The following is a 21,832-nucleotide window of genomic DNA, read 5'->3' as shown; positions in this document are numbered from 1 at the left end:
TCTACACACAAATGTGCCAAACAACTTTCGTCAAAAAATAGTGTATCTGTACCAATTTAGTATAAATATGTGTACCATGTCATACCATGTCAAATATACACCGGCCCAAAAAAAATGTATGTATTTTCAGGTTGTTAATAACAGCGATTCGCGACAAGCACCCGTCAGTGCCTATCCATGTGCACACGCACGACACGTCCGGCGCGGGCGTGGCGTCAATGTTAGCGTGCGCGGAAGCGGGCGCGGACGTGGTCGACGTGGCCGTGGACTCCATGTCCGGGATGACGAGCCAGCCGAGCATGGGCGCCTTGGTCGCTTCTCTGCAAGGCACGCCTCTTGACACTGGTACGTGGGATGTATGAACATATAACACGGCGCGGGCGTGGCGTCAATGTTAGCGTGCGCGGAAGCGGGCGCGGACGTTGACGACGTGGCGGTCGTATTTTTACAGCTGGATCGATTTGAATGTGACTTTCACTTGAATATAGAAAAGGTTATGGAGCAACATATAGCCTCAGGCTTCAGGATTGGTTCAGCCGGACAAATATAAAGACAAACAGACGAAATTTTCAAAAAAGCTTGATTATGTTTTAGTATTGTGTAATAAAGCACTTGAAAAAAAAAATACAGTCAAATTGAGAACCTCCTCCTTTTTTTGATGTCGGTTTAAAAAACAAAGTTATTTTGAAATCACAGACAGACACTTTTATTTATTGTATATGTATATTGATTACTATCTAATATTAATAGTAAGAAATTAATTATAAATTGATTAAGAAACACAGCTCACGTGTTATATGGTCGGAGTATGTCCGACCAGTTTCGAACCCATACCGGAGACCCTTAGTCATGAGCTGGTTCTTGCAACGCGGCAGGATCAAAATGTGAAATGACGCATTGGTGGACTAAAACCTAACCCCTCCCATTCTGAGAGGAGACTCATGCTTACTAGTGAGCCGAATATGGGTTTATTATGATGATGGATGGATGATTAGTATTAGTACTAAGATTTATTTGTCTAGGAATCCCACTCCAAACGGTATCCGAATACTCAGCATACTGGGAGCAAGCTCGCACCCTATACGGTCCGTTCGAATGCACCGCCACCATGAAGTCTGGCAACGCGGACGTTTACCTCAACGAGATCCCCGGCGGTCAATACACCAACCTGCAGTTCCAGGCCTTCTCCCTGGGACTCGGCAGCCAGTTTGAGGAGGTGAAGAGGGCATACAGGTCAGATTTATTATTATTATTATTTAATGACTAGCGGACGCCCGCACGTGGAATTTAGTTTTTCACAAATCCCTCGGGAACCATGGATTTTTCCGGGTTAAAAGTAGCCTATGTTTATCCAGGCTGTAATATATCTCAATACCAAATTTCAGCTAATTTGGTTTAGTAGTCGAGGCGTAAAAGAGTAACAAACATTCATATCATCAAAATCATCAGTTTTAGCAAATCTCGGGAAACTATATTTTTTTTTTTCGGGATAAAAAGTAGCCTATGTGTTAATCCAGAGTAAAATCTATTTCTATTCCAAATTTCAGCCAAGTCGGTTTAGTAGTTGCGTTAAAGAGTAACAAACATCCAAACAAACATCCATAAAAACTTTCGCGTTTATAATATTAGTAGGATAGTAGGACAAAATAGCTCTTGATTGAACACTTGATGATAAGTGACCATTCAGTCTGTTGGCGACGCAAAGTAGATGTCCGAAATTGGGCCCACTTTTCAGAACGATACAGAAATGAAAAATGTAATAAAAAAATAAATAAATTACTTAGCATTATTAACTCAGTGTGTACTGTTTACCAACAAGCAAATTTAAAATTAGGGTATAAATCGCTAGTAATTTCACACCTATTAATAATTATAATTAATTTGTTCTTAAATTAATGAAAATAAATCTTCGGAGTATTTCCCATAACTTCAAAGTGTTGACGAGTCCACTTATAGGAGCCGAACTGCATAGCAAATTTTTATTTTTGCCAAAAAAAAAAAAACTTTTTATGTTTTCATACAAAGTATGCATGCATTCTTGCATTTTAAATTTATAAAGTTTGGCTACGTCATAACTATAAGGATGCGTGTAAGGGACATATTTTAAGATCTACTTACAAAAGAAATAATGTTTACTCCGAAAATATTAATTTTAGAACACAATCGTCTTCTTTGAACATTTTTAATGAATTTTCGGTAAACCCCAGAATTATGGAAAATACTCTCCAGCACCCTGTATAATGAATAAAATTTTATAAAAAAAAAACAATATATAATTTAAAATACATAAGTTTTGAAATAGCATGTTTTCTACCTTCATTTCCAATTTGTTTGTTAGTTAACATTACACATCGAGTTGAGCTGTCGCATAGTGTTATGTTTTACAAAGATTATGAATGTGTGTTATCTTCCACCAGAGACGCGAATCTCCTCCTCGGAGACATAATCAAGGTCACCCCATCGTCCAAGGTGGTGGGAGACTTCGCCCAGTTCATGGTGCAGAACAAGCTGACTGCAGCAGACATCGAGGCTCGGGCAGAGGAACTGTCCTTCCCCAAGTCTGTGGTAGAATTCTTCCAGGGTGCCATCGGTATACCTTATGGCGGATTCCCTGAACCTTTGAGGTAGTCTTCGTTTTTCAAACTAATAGAATACTTTAAGCTCTATCTGCCATATTTATAAACATAGATCAAGATTTGACACTCGATTTTCTTCAAAGTAAAATGGACCTAATCACTACTAGTTAAAGTTTAATTTACTTTGAAGAAAATTGATGTTCTTTCTGCCATATTTCATAGATTAAGATTTGAAGCTCGATTTTCTTCAAAGTTAAATGTACCTAATCAGTACTAATTAAAGTTTAATTTTATTTGAAGAAAATTGAGGTTCTCTCTCAATTTCAATCCTAATGCATAGTTATAGTATATATGAAATGAAGCGAATGATTCTTGAGCTGTTGATAAAAGCTTTTAAACATCATCATTTACAACCGATATTCGGCTCACTGTAGAGCACGGGTCTCCTCTCGGAATGAGAAGGGTTAAGCTTATAGTCCACCATGCTGGCCCAATGCGGATTAGCAGACTTCATACACATAGAGAATTAAGTCAGGTATCCATATTTTCTTATGACGATTTTCCTTTACTCTTGGAAATTTAATTTTAATAATTGTACATTACTGAAAAATAAGATTTTAATAATAGATCATTATTAATAATATTTCAGGTCAAAGATCTTGAAAGATATGCCTAGAATAGAAGGCAGGCCGGGACAGGAGCTTGCGCCTCTTGATTTTGAGAAGCTTAAAGAGGACCTCAAGGAGCACTACCCAGAGGTAATGTAACTTCATCATTACGAGACTTGTTGTCAATACTTGCGCTTCAAAGATGTTCTCAAACGCAACTTACTGTTAAGAGTTCTTTGATTATGAGTTGAGTTGAGCTCAGTTGTTTGTTAGGCAGAGTGGACACCGTCACGCTGCTAGTCCTTTTAGTGATTTTGTGCAATAATGTTTTGTTGTAATTTTCATTATTAATTCTACTTAGTTCTAGATACATTTGTAAAATTATTGTATACAAACAATAAACCCTGGCTGAGTTTGTTGTGGGCTCTTCTCGCACCAACGCTCGTTTGGAACCCTCGTAACTTTAATTTTAGTTTTAGTTTTCAATTATTATCACCATTATCTAAATTACCTAACGTTTCAGAAGTGCTTCTAAAGTAAGCCTAATAAAAATAAATGAACTTTGACTTTCAAAAGAAATAATTCTAATGCTAATGATTCGTTTTGATGGTAGGTGTCAGACCAGGACGTGATGTCAGCCGCCATGTACCCGCAAGTCGCGAACGACTTCTTCCGCATCCGTGACAAATACGGCCCCGTCAAGCATCTGGACACAAAGACCTTCCTTGTGGGACCCAATGTGAGTATTTATCACAGAACATAGAAAACGCTTAAGCGTCAGCTTTAGCTGATCGAATTACGCGTATATCGAATAGGTTTAAATATATTATTTAATTTATATTTACTAATTTATACATAAAAAGCAAAGATTGACCGGATATTTGCAAAATAAATAATATTATAAAATTTCAAAATCTATTAAAAATATTTTATCGTATATGATGAAAATTCATAAAGTTTTAGCTTCCTTACATTAAATGTGACTTTTTAATTTATGAACTATAAATATAACGCACAAATAAATAACCTTTTAATAATATTTTGTTTGAACGCCCATACAAATCTCACGTCTCACGATCATTATGACCTACGACGTCATTAAATCGTACCATTTTGGTGTTTTTCAGGGATCCGCGGCAACGCCGCAAATCTGACCCTTTAAAACCTTGTAGCTCCGAAAGTAATGATCGCAGATACCCTGTTACTTTTACAAAATTGCTTTATTATTAGCGTACTCTTAATTTATATACAATTTAAAAAACTGTCATCATCCCTATTCGCCAAAAATATCGACCAATAGCGGTCAAATAATATATTTCTAAGACGTTTATAAGCGTGTTGTGATTTTTTTCCTTTACAATTTTGTATGAATATTCTTGTGTGTAGCTGTAGAGCTGTTTACCTCTAATTAGTATTGTAATATTTAGATAATTTTATTGTTTAGAGCATGTAGTGTTAACCTATAAGTGGCCGAACATTTTGCCTTGATACCTTATATTATTAAAATATTATATAGCTTGTAAGAAATGTAAGGTTGTTGGTTAACCAAATAAATAAATAAAAAAAAATCGAATATATCTTTCTTTTAACAATATTATGTCGTTGACGCATCTTAGGTTCACTCGAAATAGGTTCTCATTACCTATTGAGTCATCAATAAGACATTGTATTACAGGTTGGCGAAACGATCGAGGTGAAGATCGAGCGCGGCAAAACGTTGGACATCAAGACGTTGGCCATCTCGGAGGAGATGACGGCGGCGGGCGAGCGGGAGGTGTTCTTCGAGCTCAACGGGCAGCTGAGATCTGTGTTCATACGGGATGACCAAGCTAGCAAGGTAAGCGATGACATACATACATACAGTGAAGATCGAGCGCGGCAAAACGTTGGACATCAAGACGTTGGCCATCTCGGAGGAGATGACGGCGGCGGGCGAGCGGGAGGTGTTCTTCGAGCTCAACGGACAGCTGAGATCTGTGTTCATACGGGATGACCAAGCTAGCAAGGTAAGCGATGCCATACATACATACTGTGAAGATCGAGCGCGGCAAAACGTTGGACATCAAGACGTTGGCCATCTCGGAGGAGATGACGGCGGCGGGCGAGCGGGAGGTGTTCTTCGAGCTCAACGGACAGCTGAGATCTGTGTTCATACGGGATGACCAAGCTAGCAAGGTAAGCGATGCCATACATACATACTGTGAAGATCGAGCGCGGCAAAACGTTGGACATCAAGACGTTGGCCATCTCGGAGGAGATGACGGCGGCGGGCGAGCGGGAGGTGTTCTTCGAGCTCAACGGACAGCTGAGATCTGTGTTCATACGGGACGACCAAGCTAGCAAGTTAAGCGATGACATACATACATACTGTGAAGATCGAGCGTGGCAAAACGTTGAACGTCATGACGTTGGTAATTATCTACGGACAGCTGAGATCTGTGTTCTTAAGGGATGACCAAACATAAACAATAAAAAAAAAGAATTTAAACAATTCAAAGATATATCACTACACTATCCTAGTAACAAATTCTCAAACCCAAAATGGACAGAGATTTAAAAAAAAAAAAAATCTGTTTATTTCAGGCCATTGACCCATATAGTGTTAGTAGTTATTAGCTTATTATCTATGTTAGTGCGAAATACAAAATACTAATAGTAAAAAGCTAAAATTAATTTAAATATCTGCCTCGCCTTACTGATGCACCGGATACACATATATGAGTGTGTACCCAGTGCCTCAATATGGGGCAGTTGAAATTGTCAAGAACCACCTTCAGGAAGGTGTTGGTGCTCCCCCTTACCCTGCTCAACAGCAATTTGAGCAAGGTAAGGGGGGTATGATTTACCTTACTTGTTGACCCTATGAAAATATTGTCTCGAATGAAGTGCGCAATGACTTATATAGGCTTGCTGACCCGTACCGCCATTTATAATCACTACTTTGATGTCAACTCAGAATTCTCCTAACAATAGTGCATACCTTAGTTAAAATCCTTGTGCACACTACTGGATAATGATCTCTTTTCCTCCCTACAATGCCCTACAATGAGCAATTAAAGTAGTCTAACAGTAACACATTTTTTCCAGGAAATGAAGATCCATCCCAAAGCAGTGAAAGGAGACAAGAACCAAGTAGGAGCCCCCATGCCAGGTACCGTCTTAACCATCAAAGTGAAGGAAGGCGACCACGTGGACAAGGGTCAACCAATAGCGGTGCTCTCAGCCATGAAGATGGAGATGATAGTCCAGGCTCCTAAAGCTGGGACTGTCAAGTCGGTGTCCATCACCAACGGTCAAAAGCTGGAGGGAGACGATCTTATCTGCACCATCGAATAGGTGCATTGACACGTAATAAAAATCTTTTCATACATCCTCTTCAAACCTACAAAGTCCTTGGCGTAAACCCCCCCCCCCCCCCCATTTCCAGTGGCGTAACTATAGCTTGGCAAGTTCGTTCGTAACACTCCCGATGGTCGGCGCGCGCCGGGAGGGGGCAGCGATGCATCCGCGCGCCCGACTTTATACCAGCGCAGTCCTTTCCGCCCCGTCGCCCGCATATCATGGGATTGACCTAAAAAAAATTTTTTTTAATGTTACATTAATTTTGAGCTGCCTCTCAAGCGGGGTCCCTGGCTTTGACAACCGCCTTTTTATAGCAAATGATACGTCACACACGAGGTATCAATTTATAATTATATGTATATTCAATAGACCTACCCCCCTACCCCCCGTAAGACGCCCCCTTTCCCCTCGCCCTCCTGACCATTCCAAATTCAAAGAATTTTTTTTGTAAAAAAATACCACTTTCCCGCCTTAAACTAACACTATACTAAGGCGTTCAATCCAAACCTACAATGTATATTATACATGTAGTAGATATATCCAGTGGCATGCTTTCCTTAAATGCGAAAAAGCAATGCTTACCCTGAGAATTCTTTACGAACTTTGTGCACGCCACTGAGTCCTCAGTTTACACCAAGAGTTAACAATGACCACAAAAACTATTAGCTGTGTAACAACTAATTAAAAAACTATTATGTATTTTATTGTTAACTCTTAGTGGAAGTAATATAATATAATATTTTTTGTAATTCGGATCGATGAGGGTGTGAAATTTTGTGCAATTTATATCTTCCATAGACAAACAAGAAGCCTGTGATATTACCACGAATCTTAACCATAAAATGCGCAAATAAAAAAAAAAATAACCTGTCAAAATGTTCAGGCAGTTTGACAAATCATAATCACATCATGATTTATAATTAAAAGCTTTTAAAAATAGCTGAAAAAAACTAAAGAACTATATAATTTTAAATGTCTTCTTCAATACATCACAAAATTACAATGAACACACAATGAATATTATTCAAATTTATTTTTCTTTTTTCCGCTACAAGTCTTGCTAATTTCAGAATATTCAATTGCAAAGTTAGACTTTGCAACAATATTATTTTATATAAATATTGTCCGACATTGAATGAGATCCACTGTTCTAAACATGTTTCTATTATGTGAAATCATTTAATAATTATATTGCAAAATAAATTGATATTAACATTAAAATAAAGTTTAGGGTATTTTATAAAATATCGCAGAAAATTGCTGCAAATAATAAAGTCTGATATGAATTTTATTTTCAATGCGCCCAAAATTAAAAAGCATAAATACTTAATGCATCACAATTCACAGTACAAAAGACAGATTGTGAGTAGGATATTATTATTTATATATTGAGTTAATTATAGACATATATTTAAGCACAACACAAATAGAGTTAGAGTAGGTAAGTTTTAATTCAGTTACACAACAAGTGTATAAATGTGGGTAGTTCAACATTATAATATTAATACAGTGCGAGGCTCAAAATTACTAGAACTCGGAGCTGTAGTCTTAAAAAAAATTACAGTGCATTATGGTTGGGCTTAATTTCAACATGTATTTTGTAGAATAAATTTTAGATCTCAAGCATCGTACTGATCTTTTGATGGAACCAGATTTATTTACGAGTTTCTCATCTTTGTTCACTTTTTGTTAGAGACAACGATTTTTCCGAGTTTTTTTCGGCTTACAAAAGAAGTACTGGTCTTATATTTATATTTTCAGATCTGACCAACATAGGGAAGTGGAATTCCTCTCCAATTAACGCATTTTCATAGACTGAGTCACATATTAAATTGATATATTCTCGCAAAATAGTAAAAAATAATATATAGAAAGAGTGCTATCAGCAAATGAGTTGCCACTGTTTTAATATTATAATATTTATAAAACTACCCGCACATCACATTAAATGTTTAGTTTTGTAGTAGTTTTGGTAAATTGTTGGTTTTGGAGGTTGATTTCATAAATTGAACATCTCTACATTTTTAAATTAACGCACAAAAGTAAGTTCCTACATAAATATATTTCGTAATACATTTCGTTGTTATTTCATCATAAATCGACCTTAAAAATCAACATAAATGGCGTCAATACTGAGTAATCAAAACAAAAGACATTTTTGTAGAGTTTACCTAAACCTAGTTTTATAGGCTTATGTACTTTTGTAAATGTAATTATGCTTTTGTTAAAGTTTTATAAAAAAAATGTTTTTAATAATGAAAGGTATATAATACTTAATCAGTTGTGCTTCAAATTGTTATATTTGTCAGTCTTTTTTGTTACTTTTTTTCAAATTTATACTTTAATAATGATAATATATTGTGATTTAAAATGTTACGTGTTTTATTTGTGACAAACCGCACCAACATCGAAAGGGTATTTATTTACAATAACGACTATTCGAATATGCGAAAGTAGCTGACGCCACGCAATTTCACCCGCGTGGTTCCCGTTCCTGTAGGAATACGGGGATAATATATAGCCTAGCCTTCCTCGATAAATGGGCTATCTAACACTGAAAGAAATTTTCAAATCGGACCAGTAGTTCCTGAGATTAATGCGTTCAAGCAAACCAACAAACTCTTCAGCTTAATTGATTTAACCTTCCAACCCCTATTTCACCTCCTTCTATTCATATATTTTTGCATGTGTTATGTATAATAAATAGTCCATTCCATGAACGATTTATTTAAAAATACTTCACCCCCTTTTTAACCATTTAGCGGTAGAATTTCGAAAAATCTTGAAAGACATAAGTTTTAGTAATTTTTTTGGTAGTACATATACCAATATTTAAAAAATATGTAACTTGAATAATGAAAGACTTCCCATACAAACTTTTAACCCATTTTTTTAATTTTCGTCACTAAAAGTATCCTTTAAACCTACGTAATATAGTCTCAAATCGTGTTGTTACATTTAAATTATATTATGAGTAAAGATACAGCGCCATCTATCGAGTCCCTACGAAATCGTCGCATGGCCAATGTCTGTCTGTCTGTCTGACAGTCAGTCTGGCCCAATGCGGATTGGAGACTTCACACACGCAGAGAATTAAGAAAATTCTCTGGTATGCAGATGTTTTTCCTTCACTGTTTGAGACACGTGATATTTAGGTAATTTCTTAAAATGCACACAACTGAAAGTTGGACGTGCATGTCCCACAACGGATTCGAACCCACACCCCTCCGGAATCGGATTAAGAGGTCATATCCTATGGGCTATTACGGCTCTCAATAAAAAAATACATAAAATAATATTGTTTATTAATCAAAGTTTATACAAAATCAATGTAACATTGATACACCAGTAAAAAACTATTTACGTGTTGTAAATACGTTTTTTACCCTAATAAGACTTCTAGTATTTAAAGGACATAATTAGTACTATAGGCACATACAAAAATAAAGATACCAACTTTTTAACAGAGGCTGCGCAATGGACCAAAATATACAGGGTGTGCCGTAATTAATGGATAAAACACAAATCTTAGATAAACCACCAAATTATCTAAATCTAATTTGAATAGTTTTTCAAGTTCAAGTTATTTTTTTTAATTCTTGGTCACCATAAGGATTTTTGGAAAACTATTCAAATTAGTTATAGATATTTAGGTGTCGTATCTACCACTTGCGGTTTATCCATTAATTACGGGACACGCTGTATAGACCTATGATGCGCCAACGACATTTTGTCTTTTGTCTCTACGAGATATCTCCAGCACGCATCTTAGGCATAAAGCAGTGATATAATTTTTGATTGACATTGACAGGGCGCGTTTGCAAAGACAAGTGACAATCAGTGAAATACGCAACAAAGAGGATATTCAAATCACTACGTGTTTGCAAACCTGGATCGGTGTGAAAATAATGAAATCAGAATATTTTCCCAGTTCGCAAATATTTTTTCGGCTAAGATTGAAGATTCTAATGGAGTAATAGATTACTCCATTAGAATCTTAGCAAAAAATCTTGACATTTTACATGTCTGTATTGTTCTGAAAATACGGGTCCCATTTCGGAAATCTTTGTCATTTGTATTTAACCTTGCTATAAATAATAAGTGTTATACATTTTATACAATTTATTTTTGTACATAACTACAGGCTATGCAAAATATACCTGGCCCATGTTAGTCACAAATTTTGTCTGTCCCAATTCTGACTCTTACATATAAGTAAAATATAATGAAAACTAACAAAAAAGTTACACTTTATAATGGCTTCTTATTAGAGTCCATCATTCTATATCTATCTGTAATATATTTTCTAGTTTATGCCCTACCTGAGATAAGAAAGACAAATTAAAACACATTAATATACCTACTAGGACAAAATTTCAAGTTTAAAAAAAAAACTTCAAAAGTGTTAAGTATACTTAAAAATATAAATTTTAAAGAGATCAATAAAACATAATTTAAACCACATCAATATCCATACATACATAAACATGATTTTTATTACACAATTTGTGTTCATGCAAGTATTTGTACATATTTCACATTTCTAGTAGAAATTATATTTCTTGTTTCCGACAGTATTATATACTCTTACATTACTCAATAGAACATACTAAAACCTATGTTGTTATTAAAATTTATCTATATATATAAAAATGAATTGCTGTTCGTTAGTCTCGCTGAAACTCGAGAACGGCTTAACGGATTTATCTTATCTTGGTCTTGAAATGTTCATGGAGGTACAGGGAAGGTTTAAAGGGTGAGAAAAAATCAAATAATTTCCGGGAAAACCCTAAAAACTGCCCTTTTCTATTTCCCATAAAAACGTTTAAGAGTCAAGCGGTAGAGGTAGGGTAGGGTAGGGGTAGGGTAGGGGTAGAGGTATAGAAGGGTAGAGTAGGGATAGAGAATAAGTGCACTTATGTCAAAACGAAACTTGACCGGGTCCGCTAGTCTAATATATAAAAATGTCACGAAGTTTGTAGTCGCAATCATACAAAACTGATTGACCGATTTTAACACGTTCGCTGCGGTCAATTGACCTCGTGTGTCTAACATGTTCAAGAGTTACAAGGTCGTAACGCACAACATAAAGTTTTAGTATGAGTTCAAAGAACCTCGTACCGCACCAGAGGAAATTACAGAAAAATCAGTGCTGCAGTGAAAGTGTTAATAAAATAATTAATTATATTTATAAGGCAAGAGAATAGGTTGTAAATTTTTGAATATTCCTATCCTGTAGGCTTGAGATTTCCCGCTACGAGATATCTCTTAAAAACTGACATTGTCAATGACATATCTCGTTATGAGAAAAAGAAAATGCTAGGTGGTTGGAGGCTATTGGATCAGCTTCTTTTTTTTTTAATAAAAAGAGCAACTGTTGAATTTTTTTCTTTACAAATAGTAAACTGACGTTTCAGAAGTGCTTGAAAACTGAGCCTACTTAAAATAAAAGATTTTTATGTTGACAATAGTGACTGCATCGAAACTAACGCTCTTTCTTTCGTCCCTTTGCAATGAAAGACAAAGAAATATGTTGGGTTTCGCGCTATTTGTCGACATATGTCTTTTCTCATCACGAGATATGTCTGACGCACAATAGGCCTATTATAACCTTGAAAATTCAATACAATAAATAAATTTAGTATACATAGCTAATAATATAGCTAAGAACATTCAAAATCATCTTTCAAACCCAAAAACAACTAAATCTCAATGGATTAATTTAAGTGCCAAAGATAAACACACAAACAACAAATGTTGCAACTTAAAACCCTGATTGGGAGAAAAAAATACAAGTAAACAAACAAACTGGTAGATATTTGAGAAGTCAATATTACATAATTGAAAGTAACATAACATTAATTACATATAATAAGTACAATGTTAAGATCATATCCTTTTGACACACTTAATTGTAATCTACTTACCTTTGTTAATTATTATACAACATGTATAATAAACTAAATAATTATTTAAGTTATATATGTTTTCGTTAAATTGTAAAATACAATACGTTAGTTTATAATCTCACTCGTGATGTTATAATCTACCGTCATATTGTGAACTGAAAATACTGATTACAATTTAGCGTGTAACTTTTCGGTTAAAATCTATCGGAAGTGAAACCGGCTAATTGTCAATCAGGATAAATTTACCATAGAGTTACAAAAATATTACAGCGGGCATAATAGAAATAGCGCATTCCTAATTTTTTTTAACACTGTTCCTCCATTAGTAAATAACTTTCACTTCAGTCCAATTCACCAGGATGTAACAAAGCCTTATTCACTTGGGCGTAAGAGAAGGATTCAGCCAAGTCCTGGGCAAGGTCCAGTTCACGCTTGACCTCCGGTATGATGTCGTCGAGTTCGTTGGCCGAGGTCACGGAGTTCTGGTCGCTGAGGCTGAGACTCGAGTCGGCCTCTTCACCGTAGCAGCGCCGCTTGTGGTCAGAGGGAAAGTTTTTAGAGGAATAGTTTTCCACTCGGATCGCTTGAGTTGTGTTGCTGAAATAGAAAAAAACAATTTTAATATGGCCAGTAGGTCAAACTTATTCTTTTTTATTGACCCCTATTTTTTATTAAGTCCGCTTAAATGCACAATTGAATTATGTAAAGTCACACTATAGAAATAAAAATATTAACCAAAAAACTAAAGGTGAGTGTTATCCAGGTACTCCTTAAGCCTATAATATCCTTAGATTTTCACAGAATTTTTCTACCTGCCATAGGTTTAATTCCTGGTAGGATCTGTGGAATTTATAAGCCTTGGTTCAATGAGTCTCTCTATATACGCCTATAGTTTCATTACATAAGGTTGCAATGAAAGCGATCATGGCCTACAAGGTATTTTATATTACTCAATTACTCAAGCTATACAAATTCTTATGTTGACTTTTTCATGTCTTGAGATACTTCTCAAGACATGAAAAAGACATCCTATTGCTACGAAAGAGAAACCGATATTTTCGATTCCGCCGCCATTGGTCGATGATTAATCTTTCTCCAGTCTCGATATGTCGTTGACACAACCACCATGAAATATAGTAAAGTATTCTTACCTTGTTTTCCTTAAAATAGGTCTCCCCATCTCAACTTGCAACTCCAAAGAATACAACTTCGCCAGCGACTCTAACTTCTCTCTCTCCATTGGATCTTGAAAGCTGGACAACTTGAGCTCAGTTTGGCACGAATCCTGCAGAAACTTGGACAACTGTTCATTTGCTGCACTCAATATGAGAAAACCAGGTCTCTCCTCCCTTATCCTTCTACATCCAGCTCTTATTTCCCTCACTTCGGAAACCCCTGTGTTTCCCATTGAATGTTCACTGTAGTAATGGTCACTCTGAGGGGACTTTTCGCTTAAATTCAAATCACTCGACGATGTCTTCTGCAAAGAGAAGTTCGTGCGCGGCGTCTGATTAAACTCCTTCTCCGATTTCTCTTGAAACGCCTGAAAGGACTGGTAGAACGATTCATCAGCGTTCTGCCCAGACGCACTGGCTGATATGATGTCACTGAACGTCGAAAACGAGGAATGGGGTAAAATCTCCTTTTCTTTCAAGATCTCGTCTTCAACATCCACAACTGTCTTCGAATCTGACATCATTGCGTCGTCTTCGTTCCCCGAATCAACTTTCGGCCGTTTCTTTTTGAACCTATTCTTGCAATTGGCCCAACCGCTCTTCGCTACTGGCTTCTCTTTTTTCAATCTCTTCGGTGGTGGCATATTACTGATTGACTTTGTACAATTGTTGTTGATTGACTTAGATGACTTGAAGGTTAGGCTTTTGTTGAACACTTTTAGCTCCTCGATCCCCGGCCAATCGGTCAATTCGTCGTCGCCTTCCCTATCGCTGTCATTTGTCACCACTCCGTCAGAATCGCTACTGCTCAACGAACTGCTTTCGTTCCCCGTGCAATCCATACCGCTAATTGCCTCGTCAAACAGTAAAGGATTCCTCAATGAGGATTGTGGATGAGTTTTGTTCAATATCTTTATTTTCCTCTGGAACTTTGCCTCGATATGGTTTTTGCACATTGGATTGAAAACTGGCGGTAGATCTGTCGCTATCCTGTACCCCGTTAGTTTGGAAAGCACAGGAGTACCATTTTTAGAGGTATTCTTATACACGAAGTTGAAACTTGAACTGCCAGGTAACGAAGAAACCGAACAAGGCTTTTCGTCCTCTATATTCTGGGACTTCAACACAATTTTGCCCGGTTGTAAGACTGTATCTTTTTTCTTTTTGTCGATTTCGCACTTTCTGGATTTTATATCGTTTTTGAAGTACGCCGATTTTGATGAACACCCACCACTGAACGACCTCTCTCTCATTTCACATCCGTCCCCTTTATCTCTGTGCGACCATTTACGTTTACCGGAAAATACGTTTCTGGAAACAAATGATGGTTTTTTGTCACACAAATTATCTTCTAGTTCTATTTGAAAGTTTTGAAATAGGCAGTGGAAGTAGATCTGTGCTAAATTAGATAACTCTATGCTATCTAATGGTTTATGATCCGGCATTATTAGGCAACTGTTTATTAGTGTGTATTAGTGATAAGAAATAAATAATAGGTACCTATATAATGTTCACAGTGATTGGTTGCCTAGTTAAATTTTTCATACAAAATCTAGGAAACCCTGAACTAGATCAAAGACTTCTTAATACAGTTAAATTAACCATAAAATGAGCTTTCATTTAACATATTAAAAATCAGGCCGCAATTTTACTAGCCAACCTATTTGTCAAATTTTGTAAAGCCAAACCGGACTACCCTTAAAATATAATCTATTTTGGAAAACAACAAAAGATAAATGAAAGTCCTTCTTAAATTGTGGCGTAACCCAAGGAAGAGGAATTAATTTTATAGAAAACAAATGGTCGCCCGCGACTTCGTCCGCATGAACCCCTACCCTTACCCTACCTCTATCCTACCCAACCCCTACCCTATCCCTATCCTACCCCTACCTTAAGAATCTCCATTAATTCATTTATTTGTTGAGAATACACACATCACAATCCTATGTCCATCTCCTGGTTCTTAGATAGTGTAACTAACACGACTTCATTTTATAAATATAAATAGATAAAATTTAATATACATTAACATCTCTATACCTTTCTTGTTTCTGCTTCCCATGTACGAGTGGCGACACACTCTGCGCTTGCAACACTATCGGAACAGGGATGGTATGAAGCTGAAAAAAATTCACAACTGTACGACAAATGGCATTGCATTTTGTTCGAGGTTATTTGGCAACGTTATTTATTTCGATCCAATGCCACGATACGTTTTAATATATACACGTATCATTTTGACAACTGCTGATGCACAGGTGTGCTTGCATTGATTTATATTTGGAAAATCCCTAGTTCGATTTCCAGTTTTTTTTATTTTAAGTTAGCCCTTGACTACAATCTCACTTGATGGTAGAGATGATGCAATCTAAGATGGAAGGTCTCTCTTGGCGGTACGTCTTTGCTGTTAGTAGATAACTAGCCACGGCACAAGCCTCCCCACCAGCCAGACCAGGACCAATTAAAAAAAACCTCAATCGGCCCAGCCGGGAAAAATGTTAAGTTAAAGTTAAATGGTTTAAAACTGTTGAGAAAAACGTCAACTTAATGTCGAATAATAACTACGTTCGGAACCCTAAGATTACCTAAATATTGAGAAAAAATATTCATATAATAGATTAGTCTTTAAAAGGCACAGAATAATTTGGCCATACAAGGATGTAAGAAAAAATTTCGCAGATTGCCTGAATTTGTGATCCAGATTTATTTATTTAATTTAAAAAAAAATACTTACTAGATATTTAATTTATGAAATTTTTACTGTATCAAAGAAATTAATTAAATTCTTATTATCGATGTTTCCAATTTACTAATTTTATAAAAAAAAAAATTTAAAAAAAATGTAATAATATAAATAAATTAATAAAATAAGATATCCCAAAATATTGAATAAAAAATACTAAAAATTAAAAAATAAACACAAAACAAAAAGTTATGTCAGAAGTGGGATTCGAACCCACGCCCTCAGAGAGGACCAGAACAACTCGAACCCGTAAAGTACGGGCAAGGGAAACCTTGAGTCTGGCGCCTTAGACCGCTCGGCCATCCTGACGTTGACTGCACTGACGAAAATATCGTATGGTTATGGGTGACACATTCATACCAATACTAATATTATACAGTGGAAGTGTCTGTTTGTTTTACTGCGCTAATCTCTGTATTGTAAAAAATCAAAAAGGACAATAATTTTAATCAATGTCCTTCGAGGCAAATACATGAAATTAGTAGGGTCTACCAGTTGAAAATAAATGTGTTGCAAGAATTTTATAAATTGCACCCTGCAATTTTTATATATTATTATTTTGGGTGGTCAAACATGAACCAAAAAACCGATTACGCGGTCATTCTACAAAATTATCACTAAAAACATGAACAATTTATATTAAAAAAAAAAACTTCAACCCTTTTTTAATCTTTTAGGGGTAAAATTTTTAAAAAACCTAAAATGGCATTATTTTTAATTTAGTGTTTCTCTGGTAGCCAAATACATACCAATTTTCGCAAATGGTACTTGAAAAATTAAGGACTTTCCACCCTTGTTTCACCCCCTCGTGATTTAATTTTCGCGACAAAGTGTCCTATAACCTTCTTCATATTACAGTCTCAAATTGTGCCAAATTTTATTTGAATTCATTCAGTAATTTCAGCCAGACAAAAAAATAAAAAAAAAAAAAAAATTTTGGCTTCAGGATTAATTATATAGTGCCCTCCAATTATAATTTTCAAAATATTTTCAATGTACAGAATTCGAACTGTTGCAGTTTTATTAAAGTAAGACTATAGAGCATAGATGAATATTTTTAGCATACATTTACAGAGTTCAATACACTCAGTATGGTAATCAAATTTCAGTTAATCTCTTTACTGATAAACAACAAGGCACATAATTATTATGATTGCAACAATTTACATTGATATTAAATTATGCAGATATAACTAATTTGGTAATATTATGCCTAGATCAAAGTTCAATCCAGATATTCATATTTTATTGTATAAAAATTCTAATTAAAAAATTATATTGAAAAGTACAAAGTAAATGTTGATTTTTAATTTATGCCCACAACTTTGAAGTTGTGGGCGTGGGTGGGAAGATTTTTACTTTCTTGCGAAATGTATGCATTTTTCCAAGATAAAAAGTAGCCTATTATGTAGTATGTTGCTGAATAACCTATTCTATTTTCCAATGAAAGTACCAATTGATGATCTCATTGGAACTTTCAGTTCAGATGTTTCGAAGGTTAGAGAGGGCAAACAGACAAAAATTTCAATAAAGTTGAATTGTTTTTTTAATCAGCATCATTTTCAGCCTATATTACCAGCTTACTAAAGGGCCAGGCCTCCATTAATGATTTTAAACTAATGATTTTAAACTTATTTCGTGGACAATAAAAATCTCGTCGTTTTATCGTGGTATGTACCCGTTTAAATAACATTCAGGCCTCCATTGTTAAAAGTAAAGGGATATGGAGCTTAGGCCCACCACTCTCCTTCAATGCGAGTTTACGGGCTTACAGTGAGGTAATCAATCAATCTTCTCTTCACTGTTGAGCATGAGTCTCACAATGTTTTTCCTAACTGAAAAGTAGGAGATGCATGCCCCAGACCGGATTCAAGCCTACGCCCTCTGAATCGAAAGCAGAGGTCATATCCACTGGGCTATCACGTCTCTACAGGGCTCTGGGCTGAGTATTTTAACTAAAAGTTTTTTAGAAGAAAGAAAATCTCAGTATCTTATATAGCCCAATCCAGGTTTTGAAACTAGACCAGCAAGCCAGTTAGTTTGTTTGTTTTTTGAGTATGATAGACAATGAGGGTATGTTCTCACTGGGGAATACTCAAAAAGAGAAGTTATCATAGAACACATCTGCTTATAGTTATTTTACTGATTACAGATAAACCCAGAAGAGAGAAGAAAATGTATTATGAAAATGTACATAATTTTTTTGGATTTATTAAATGTCTTTAAATTATTAGTTTTCTTTATTTTTAAAATTTCTTTCTTTCTTTTTGCTGTCTTCTTTTGTGTATTATGTGTGTGTGAGTGTGTGTCTAAATAATTTTCTTTCTTTCTATTACTAGTTTGTATTTTCTAACTTACCTCTGTAGTTATACTCAAAATCTCAATAGGCGGCGACCGTTTCCCATCTGTATAATCAACAGGCATTTTCTTATACTTCCGTTTCCTCCTCGTGTTAGCTGGCCGAGTGGGTGAGAAGTTTTCATTGAAGGAATCTGATTCAAAGTTGCCGATCTGGCAGTAGTGTCGAGACTTGAGGTTGGTGGACTTGTGGATACTGAGGTGAGGGTCATCCGAGTCTGAGAGGGGCTGCGTGATGAGTGGAGCCTGTGGTGGACTGCTGGAGCTGCCATCTTCAACCAGGCTCACTGCTACTGCAGCAGCTGGAATGTTGTTTGCTTATTTTAGTACAACTATTACATCTATACTACAAGTACAGCCCTACTAGATGTGTACTGTTTACTAACAAACAAATTAATTTAGGTATAAATTGCTACTCATTTCACATTTAATAATAATTATAATTAACTTGTTCTTATATTAATGAAAATAAATTTGGATTAATAAGCTTAGAACAAATAGATAGAGAGAACATAGTAATATATTATTTGGAACAGCATCAATAGAATAACACTACATAATTATATAAGTTACTAGCGGACCCGGTCAAGCTTCGCTTTGACTTTTGTGCACTTCTTCCATCCCCTTACCTACTCTACTCCCACCCTACACCTACCCTACCTCTACCCTACCCCTAACATTCTCCTACTCTAGCCCTACCATATATATATTAAAATTCAAATTATTATGCATTGTTTGCATGGGAGTATAAATTTTTTTTAGACTTTTTTAATTTTTCTCTTTGTAAGAATCATCCTTATACTTCAAGAATTAGCAAAATCGGTTCAGCCGTTCTTGAGATTTGTGCTTCAAGATTATTTTTTATATTTAAAGGTGAAATTACATGCGTTTTCTACCTCCATTTCTAATTTGTTTGTTGGCAAACAGTACAGAGTATGGATTTAATATAGGTGTAAAATAATTAGTAATTTGCATCCTCATTTTTAATTTGTTTGTTGATAAACATTCCAAACACCAAGTTTGCTTTTACTATAATGTTTTTGTAAGTTGTGATATTAATGTTAACAATACTGCTTGCTACTCATTGTGTTGTGTTAGAGGCAGGTATCTAATTTTCTATCGGGAGTTTTACTGGGAAATTGCATTTAATATAGTTAGTAATATTAGATTTTAAAAAGATGTATAGTAGAAACAAACTAACGCAAATTCCCTGCGGACCTGGTACGCCTTCGCATCCCAAGTTTCCTTCGTTCCTGTCGACCACAGTTGCTCTCCTCTAGAGCAAGGTTCAAGTCATGGGATAGCCTTTCCATGGTCACTAAAAACCTTAAACTCCGTCTCTCCACACGCGCAGGGTCATCGCTACGCGCGACATCTAGAACTTACTACAAAACCGGCGGTACCGTAGTGTAACATATACTTTGTTTACTTTACTTGTCCCACTTCGTAACGTCCTTTCACATTTTCTCATAAATTCACACACAAATTATGGTAGAATAGTTGTAGAAGTAAATGTATCAATGATTGCTTATAGGATGTAACATCACACGCTAAAACATTAAAATTAAAATACGGAGCTCTATTAGCCATTCAACTTTTGTCGTAAACTTTCTAGTTCACTTAAATAATGAAACAAATCGACAAGTATTTCTCACTTATTCAGAAAATAAACTTTCTAAATGTAATGCACAATAAACAAACACACAAACATTTGTTTTGTTGTTTGTTGATCAAATTCACAATTTCACACAGATTTGTAATTTTTTTCCAAATTCTCCAATAACCTTGAATGAAAATGAATGAACAAGATTGTATGTCATGTCCAAAGACTAATAAAATACTCAAAAGCGTTAGTCAGTCAGTTGGTATATGTCATTAGATTTTTTTCTTCACAAGGCTTTAAAATAAAGAATACATATATACTCGAAATTTACTTAGAAGTCTTATCACCAAAACAAACCCGTCTTGTCACTAAAATCACATATTTCACTTACGTTATACGTAATTTCTAAAGAACAAAGTGTCTAAATCCTTTATTATACGCGTACAGTACGAATTACACCAAAAACTACACCGAATTTACGATTTATTCACATTTATTTTCTGAAAAACAAAATCACAACGAGATTAATTTGCACAGCTTAACTACGATTACGGCAATTTGACATTTCGTAACGCTAGATTGTCTATGAAAAGCAAGGATGGGTAAATAACATCGAGCGTTAACTTATCGATAAATGATAATGAATGATTCTTTAATAATTGATATGTTGTTAGTTTAAAGATGGAAAATTGATATTTTATAATCATTTTATTTAAAAAAATAGTTTTTTAATAAAAATGTTATACAATACATATGCTCACGTTATTCTATAGCGTAAAAGATATCTTACGAATAGTAGCATTATTCAAACACTGGTATGGATAACATTATCTCAATACGATTTTTAATAAAAATCGTCAAATCAAGATTTTAACATAAACTAGCAATGTAAATTTAATTTGCAAAATGCGCGCGATCAGCTGTTTTCCAAGAGGTCAAATAGGCAGGTCACGACTAATAGGTATCTATCTATACAAAGTCACAAACAAACTGCGCGACGTTGTATTGCCGACCGCCGCCGGTGCCGAGGAAAATAATTGCTATCTCTCTCTAACCTAAGCCGCGCGGCGTGGTTAATAGGTATTTTCAAAATATTGAAACTTTAGGTCCTTTCGCTAGACGCTACGCTATTTTTTCTTTAGTTCGTGTTCGGCGGTCTGTTGACAAACAAACCAAAATTCAAAAACCTTTGTGTATGTTCTATGTTATGTTAGTAGTGATTTTCTGTAACGAATACTCATACAATTGTGTCGTTTGTATTGTGTGTGTTTGTGTGTGTTGACTGAGAAGTCTTGAAATGCTTAGATCAAATCAATTCAGTACTCATGAATATTGTACCTACTATGACGACAGAACGTCTCGTAAACGAGAAACAACCTGAAGTAAGTTAATTACCTGTACCTAGTTAAAAACTTGTAAAGTATAAAAAATAGGTATTAGATAGGTAAGTGTAGCCAGCCGATTTGCTGTCGATGCGTACGTACCTACTCGTACGTACACAGTAGATTGCGGAGCGTT

General features: G+C 35.4%; 2 protein-coding genes and 1 non-coding gene across 6 annotated transcripts in view; 1 reads left to right on the top strand and 2 right to left on the bottom strand.

Annotated features, from left to right (window-relative positions):
* The window catches only part of LOC112057834 (pyruvate carboxylase, mitochondrial), a 43,670-nt gene extending 35,690 nt beyond the window's left edge, over positions 1-7,980 (top strand). For all 4 annotated transcript variants that reach the window (XM_024098389.2, XM_024098387.2, XM_024098388.2 and 1 more), the window contains 7 exons: positions 131-345; positions 1,023-1,233; positions 2,418-2,624; positions 3,226-3,334; positions 3,798-3,923; positions 4,860-5,021; positions 6,272-7,980. In XM_024098389.2, coding sequence (XP_023954157.1) covers positions 131-345; positions 1,023-1,233; positions 2,418-2,624; positions 3,226-3,334; positions 3,798-3,923; positions 4,860-5,021; positions 6,272-6,520 — 1,279 coding nt within the window. In that variant the 3' untranslated portion in view covers positions 6,521-7,980. The remainder of the gene's footprint in view (positions 1-130; positions 346-1,022; positions 1,234-2,417; positions 2,625-3,225; positions 3,335-3,797; positions 3,924-4,859; positions 5,022-6,271) is intronic.
* Positions 7,981-9,814: 1,834 nt separating this feature from the next.
* On the bottom strand, positions 9,815-20,594 carry LOC112057836 (uncharacterized). The gene is made up of 5 exons (XM_024098390.2): positions 19,913-20,594; positions 18,712-19,013; positions 15,651-15,730; positions 13,587-14,921; positions 9,815-13,032 (listed from the first exon to the last, which is right to left on the bottom strand). The coding sequence occupies exons 1-5, from the start codon at positions 20,022-20,024 to the stop codon at positions 12,777-12,779; spliced, it is 2,085 nt and encodes a 694-aa protein (XP_023954158.1). The 5' UTR covers positions 20,025-20,594; the 3' UTR covers positions 9,815-12,776.
* On the bottom strand, positions 16,546-16,662 carry Trnal-caa (transfer RNA leucine (anticodon CAA)). The gene is made up of 2 exons: positions 16,625-16,662; positions 16,546-16,590 (listed from the first exon to the last, which is right to left on the bottom strand). It is a non-coding gene; the product is annotated as a tRNA-Leu (tRNA).
* Positions 20,595-21,832: the final 1,238 nt, after the last annotated feature.

Source organism: Bicyclus anynana, chromosome 16 (genome assembly GCF_947172395.1).
Source record: "Bicyclus anynana chromosome 16, ilBicAnyn1.1, whole genome shotgun sequence".
In the NCBI taxonomy this organism is placed as follows: Eukaryota; Metazoa; Arthropoda; class Insecta; order Lepidoptera; family Nymphalidae; genus Bicyclus; species Bicyclus anynana.
This window is presented reverse-complemented; position numbering and strand designations above follow the sequence as displayed.